Below are 7,029 nucleotides of genomic sequence, written 5' to 3' on the forward strand. Positions count from 1 at the left end.
AACTAGAGCTCGCCCAAATTGCTGCCAATGACTCCACTCCACCCACTACCCAGCCTGTGCTTAGCCATGCCAACACTTTTATACCAAACTGGAAAGACTCAGAGCCCGAGATCTGGCTCAACCAAGTAGAAGAAGTTCTAGCCAGTTATAAGCTCACTCCAGCAGGAGTTTCCTTGCTCCTGGGGAAGTACCTGGATGGAAAGGGCATAGTCGCTTTTTGCTCCCTCCCCCAGGCGGACCAAGGGAAGCTTGACAAAGTACATAAGGCCACAACTAAGGCCTACAAGATAAACCCTGAATGCTGGAGACAACGTTGGCGAGGCCAGCCCAAGGAAGTGGGTCAAACTTGGTCAGAATGGGCGTACCAGAAGGTCAGAGCTCTTGAGAGGTGGCTGGAGTCACCACCACTGCCGAGGACATCCTCGAGTGCTTCAAGCTCGAGGACTTCCTATTTTATGCCCCTCCCTGCTCTCGTTGCCTACATTTGCGAAAAAACCCGAAAGACTCCTGCTGAGTGCTGTTGCTTAACGGACAGCTGAGACACACACCACCAGCTCGCTAGTTCTTGGGACAAAAATTTGCCCACCTTCTCATAACTCCAGAATCTCTCAGCCCAAAATTGGACATTCTCCAAAACAAACTATATGCAGCCACTGTAAAAGAGCTGGACACCTCGCAGAACAGTGCCATCTGAGGGCCCAGGAGCCATGCTAAGACCCCAATGGGAACACACCCAACCGAGCCCTAACTGACCCTGAGGTAAGCATCAACCAGCCTGCTCCCTCCAAGGGGGCAGTGCCACAAAGACTATACCCAAAACTAATGCACTGCTTGCAAAGTTTATGGCCACTCAGCCCGGCATTGCTTTGGCAGTTACAAATCCAAAATCCTTAGGCCCTCCAGCCAAGGGTCCCATATCTGTGGCCTCCTTGAGGTAGCTACCCTGCACGCCAGGTCACAGCATTCGATGATAATGGCGTGCAAATCTCCCTCATAAGGTAACACAAGGTCCCCAATGGGGCCGCCATTGACTGACATCAACTTGTCACCATTGAAGGTGTAAATCACATGAAGATGATTCTCCCTACCGTCAAATTGAGGGTCACAAGACCCAATAGATCTAAAATCTGCACCTCAGCAGTAGTCACTTACCTTCCTGGAGGCTATGACCTCCTCCTGGGACAGGATTTCCAGTCCCCTTCTAATTTATGAAAATCCAGGGGTCCTAAACCCTCCAAAACTCAACCAAGCCCCAATAGTCTTCAAAAACCCACCTTAAACCCACTGCCAGTGCCACTTGAGTGCCCTGAGCACTGACAGACCCTGTCTGTCTCGAACGGCGAGCCATTATCCAATTCCAATCCAGTGCCAGGCCCTCCCCCAGTGCCAATGCCAAGGCTCAACATGAATCATCCTCTTGGAGGTCCCAAACTTGACTCAAAATCCCTGCCAGTGCCATTTAAATGTCCTGGACAGTGCCACATTCCATCCATCGTGGATGTCAAAGAAATTCCAGAATTAAGTCCTATGCCTGGACCTGCTTTAGTGCCAGTGCAAGAGCACGCCATAGATCTTCCTTCGAGAGACCTCAGTCCAGATTGTCTCTCTTCCCTGGCTTGGCACCGCTACTGGTGCCAGTACAAAGCCAACCCACAGTATACTCAGGTCCCCTCCAGATTCCTCTGACCACAGCAGAAGCTCACCAAATGGTGCGGCCTCGCAACCTGTGCCTGAGCTGGTCATCGTAACCTGCAGGCCTTTCCACGCCCACCACAACCTCTTCCTCTTTCCCAGTCCTCCGCAGACACAGTTATGAGTAAGGATTCTGCCATATCTCAACTGGCCGACGAACCCAAGGAACTGTGGCGACTAGTAGTAGAGCTTGTAATGAATGCCCCTTCTTCAGCTGTCAAAGAAGCCAGAACAGGTGGCACTTCAACATCCTCCTCAGACTCGGTTCCAACAACTCCCCTACCGCATCAAACCATCGACCTAAAAGAGGTCCACAGAAGAAAGGTCAACGGGCATAGACAAATCCAGGTAGCCTAAAGAGAGCTGCTGAACTCCCTGGCACTAGTGCTAATTTGGCACAGTGCCTCACCTTATCTTATGAAGGATTCTGGCACCTTTAAATCAGAGTAGGATGCCAAGTTTCTTCCCTTATTACTACTTCTTATAACTTTGTAGTTTAATATCTCCTTGTAATATTTCCTTTTACCACTTTGATCATTTTTTTCTCTTTCCAATCTCTTAATTTAATATTTTCCTGGCAACCTTGCCCATTCATGAATCCCTTTGTAAAGCCTTTTAACGGCTCACTTTTACTTTGCTCGCCACTCTGCCAATGCAGAGTGCAAACTGACATATCTTTTACCATACATATTAGTAAATGTCTCTGTCAGAGGAGTTGCGCCCTCTGACTACCTTACTTTGGCATCAGTGCCATGGTTGCAAGACCAACCTGGCAATCTCCATGATGAACCTGGCCCTTTCAAGAGGCTAAGGAATAAGATTCTGGCATACTAATCATAACTCCTTCTTATCATTCTTTACTGATCATAACCCATTAAGTATCTCACAGCTTTTGGAAAGCAGACCGGATGACTAAAAGTGGCTCCACTAACACTATCCTTTCCATGTGCTTAAAATCAGTACCACTAGGCACCCGTGACCTTAATGCCACATGTGGCACAGTGCCAGTCATCCCCAAGTACTATGGCATCACCTAAGTCCATGAGTACTCCATTTGAGACACCTCATCGAGGCTAACTAACTGCATGACTTTGACTTAACAAAGTTAACCCTACAATTAAGTGCATGACTAACATTAGAAATCAACCTAGTAATAAATGCTTAAAACAGTTTACGTTGTTACTTTGATTTATATAATCATGAAACATTTTACTTACAATTGTAGTAACCATTGTCTTAGAGTAACAACATCTTATAACTTAATGAATTTTATACTAGCAGCACCTTATTCTGTGTTAACATAAATTTTGAAATTGATGTAAAATCGTTTGTAATAATTTTATTTCGCAGAAACCCTAATTTTAAGATAATGAGTGTAATCAAGGGAAATGTAATGAGAGAAAAAGCATAGTCACTCGAGTTAACTTGTTTGTAGACATTCGGACCCAATTAAAGGTGCGACATGTCAACTAGCTGGGGGAGTTGCTACGAAGGGACACCCTTCCCAAGCTAACTCTCACTCCTAGCTTCACAGAAGAAAATAAAACTAAAATATAAACCTTTATGGTTGTAAGAAAAGTAACATAAAAATAAAACTGTTTTATTCAGTTCAAAGAAGCACAGTCATTTTTCATCGTACTGCTGACTGACAGGAAGGCTATGGAAAACATTTGCCCCCTTCTTAATCTGTAACTTATTGCTCCCTAAACACTCCTTAATCACCTCTTCTTTGGACCCGTGACTGCCCTGAATACCGCTTGGAGACAAATCCCTGCCGTAGGCTAAGATGAGCCAGTGGAGAGGATTAACTCGAGGAGAAAGTTCAGAGGCCCATAAGCAACTTACCAGGTGGCCCTTACCCTGCCATGTGGTTGACCAGGTCAAAGACAGTGCGCAACAATCCGCGTGCACGATCATAGAAAGTGGAGTGTTAAGAGAGTGTGAAGTTAATCCTCCAAAGGTCATATAAGGGGCCACACGACCTGAAGATAGGGAGAGGCATCTTGGCTGTGGCACCCGAAGCAGCTCCCCCTTTGCCCATATTCCTGACACATGGCTTAATTGCTTAAGCCCAAGTATTTCTTCAGAAAGCCCCCCCCCCCTCCCCATTCTTATCTACGGCGAAGACAACGCTCCAACAACAGTAATGTACCCTGATCAGAGGTATTTCTTAATCAGTCACGAATTTATTATTCTTTCACTGATTTTCCATTTCATTTTCAAGTGCAAAATTCCATGTTAGACCTGACTACATTATTTCAGTGCATTAATTTAAATCGTAAGTGTTCCCAGTCGTAAATTGAGATACCTTGGCACCTTCTGTGCACTCCTGAACTTTTCTTTTGAATATGCCATTTCTTCCATCATATAAACTCGCGCATTCTCCATTATAGACAGAATCTTCCTTTTGATTGCGCCCTGCTTGCCGTGGTCCAAACCACGGCCATTTAACTCATGCAGTTGTTACCGTAATTTAGTTATTCAGCAGGACTCTGTTTCCCTGCCTCAGTAATTCCCCATTCTTCTGATTTTGCTGTTAATGTAAATATAAGTGATATAAAAGTGAACCTAAGTGTTTGTCTGTTTCTTCTCCCTATTGAGTAAAACCTGTAACCCATTCCTTTTAGTGTTTATGTGCAACTTCTCCCCACTGAGTAAGACCCATAGCTCATTCCTTTTCTGTTATAGTTGTCTGAACCCAAAATAGTAGTCAAATTCAAGGAGCTTCCCATGGTAAGTGAACCATTTTCTTAGAAAAATTGTAAAGGTAATTTCCCTGCTCAGAATTCAAGCTTCCTCATAGGTAAAACCATAAGAATATCTATATAGATGTAATGATATGTGAATAACGTAAATATATTAAGAGAACCAGTGATAAGAAAGAGAGAGAAAATAGAGTATGAATAAAACGGAGAGAGAGAGAGAGAGAGAGAGAGAGAGAGAGAAATAACGAAGCAGAGGTAGTAACAGTGCTTCCTGTGTTTCGCTCGTGTAGCCTAAACACGGGCGCAAGTTAATCTATGGAAATCATTAACGAATGTTTACACGTCTCACCTGTGAAGCTTAGCTTTTAACTTTAGCTGGAAAATCAAGACTTCAGGTGACATAAAAGACCCTCCTTCGTAGGAGGGGTCAGTTCAACTAATCTACCCAAAAAGGACTTCCTTAGATAAGTCTTTAACCAATTAGACGTCTACCATGGGCTGGACAGAAGCTGTTGCCCGCCTATTGATGAAAAAGCAAGCTTGAAGAGGAGGAGAGAAGAACAGAGAAGAAGCAGAGAATAGCAGAGAGTGAGGTAGTAGGCCTCACCAGTTGTGGGTTGGTGGTAACCAGATTCAAGAAAGCAAGGCTCACACTCTGACTCACACTTTGATTCGTATTCATACTACTTAACTTGTATATATATTTCACTTGTATATGTACAGTGTTATTTTCACTAGTGTGTTAATGAAGAAAGCTTCACTGTGTCTTCCTAAAACCTCCTGGGACTCAAATGTTACTACAACTAATAACAAACAAAGCTAGAAACGAACTACAACAATAAAAGCAACTATAAAGGAAGGAACATCATAACAAAGGTGCTACCAACAAAACCGGCCATACTAATTTTCATGGGAATCTCTCTATTTTTTGCATATTTTTATGTCATTATGATAACTAAGATCCACACAAAATTTCAGAACCCTATCTGTTTTGACAAAGGAATTACAGCATGTTCCATTTAAGGAACATTGGATGGTTAATGATAATCGAATATCATTCACAGATAATTTTATTGAACTACAAAATATACAGAAGTATGGTACATTGGTGGTGTCCCATGTAAATTCATATGCAAAACAAAATGAAAAGGAAATAAATGAGATATCTTTACATTACATTATATTAGACAATGCATTCCTTTTATAACTTCTAAGCCTAATGCGAATTTTCAAACTTTTCCTACCTTATGAAAATTCTCAAAGCATTTCTTTCCTCTTTCGGCATGCAAATTTTGCATCTTCCTTGGGTTGTTGATGTCAGAATGTGATTTACTCCATCATAGCGAATGCCAACTGGAAGAGCGTTTGCACCTGGGTCGTGGTACCTGCCTTACTGTGCCTTCAGATTTTATTTGAGACAGTGTTATTTGCCTTCTAAAATCTAAGTGGGACAAGTAATTCCTCTCAATTTTGCAATGCACCTTCCAAGCAGCAATTACAGCTACATTTACTGCATTCAGAAATAAGGGCCAGTACCATTTTTTCCCTCCAATCACTGGGCGATATGAAGCAGAAAGTCGGTCCATAAGATCAACACCACCCATTCCTTTGTTGTATGAACTGATGAGATGCAGCTGTGAAACATCTTTTACTCCACCTTTCACTCGCCTGTTCAGTGTGGACAGGATCATGAGTTTCCCAATTACTTTCAATGCCCACACCAGCATTGTCATTCCATTTTGCAACATAGACTTTCCCATCACTGCGATGATCAAATGTGCCCCTCTCCATCTTTTGCAGTTCTTTTGTGGTCGACAAGGCTTTTGCTGCTCCAGCACTGCGATTTTCTCTAATTGTCCCAGTTGCCTTAGCATTAGATTCAGCCAGCTGTACCAATAAATCGTAACTTGTAAAAAAGTTATCGAAGTAAAGTTGGTGCTTTTCAATATTTGAGCGTGATGAAATCACATCAACCATTTTGGTAATAACACTCCTTCCAAGTGGCTGATTCCTTCCTTCTCCCTTTCCTTGATATAATTTCAAATGGTATGGATAACAATCATTTCCACAGAGACTCCAAATCTTGTACCCAAAACGAATTGGCTTTCCTCTTATAAACATTTTGGCACTGTGGCGACCATAATACGGCCCCATTGATTCAACACTTAAAAGTTGGTGAAATACACCAAACTGAACCAATCGATCATTTAGCATGTTATATATTGGAGAAATCTTGCTCATCTTATTTCCTGGCTCAAGGTGCTGGTTGTCTGCAAAATGCATGTATCTCTTTATTTCAGAAAACCTGTTTTTACTCATTGTATTGGACACCAAAGGTACCCCCAAATCTGGCTGTGTTGACCAGTAATGCTGCTGCTCAGGTAAGGAAAGGTAGCCTGACAAGAACAATATACCCAGGAGGTTTCTAACTTCTTTTTCTGAGACGTCAAAATTAGGATTGTTGTGATCACTATTTGCAAAGAGTTTAGTTTGGTCTGAAATGTAAGTTACTCTCTCGTCTGAAAATACCTGTCTCCAAATTGTATATGGTGAAGAATCATCTGGTAGTAGCAAATCACCTGGTAAAAGGATATCAGCAGAAGGAAGAGTCTTATCAAATGCACAATTCTTT

At 42.6% G+C, this 7,029-nt stretch overlaps 1 protein-coding gene across 1 annotated transcript in view; it reads right to left on the reverse strand.

Annotated features, from left to right (window-relative positions):
• Positions 1-5,516: 5,516 nt before the first annotated feature.
• The window catches only part of LOC136845560 (piggyBac transposable element-derived protein 2-like), a 1,765-nt gene continuing 252 nt past the window's right edge, over positions 5,517-7,029 (reverse strand). The window contains 2 exon segments of the mRNA XM_067115737.1: positions 5,517-6,071; positions 6,073-7,029. The exon segment at positions 6,073-7,029 is cut by the window's right edge and continues 252 nt beyond it. Coding sequence (XP_066971838.1) covers positions 5,735-6,071; positions 6,073-7,029 — 1,294 coding nt within the window. The 3' untranslated portion in view covers positions 5,517-5,734.

This window comes from Macrobrachium rosenbergii, chromosome 14 (genome assembly GCF_040412425.1).
Source record: "Macrobrachium rosenbergii isolate ZJJX-2024 chromosome 14, ASM4041242v1, whole genome shotgun sequence".
NCBI lineage: Eukaryota > Metazoa > Arthropoda > Malacostraca > Decapoda > Palaemonidae > Macrobrachium > Macrobrachium rosenbergii.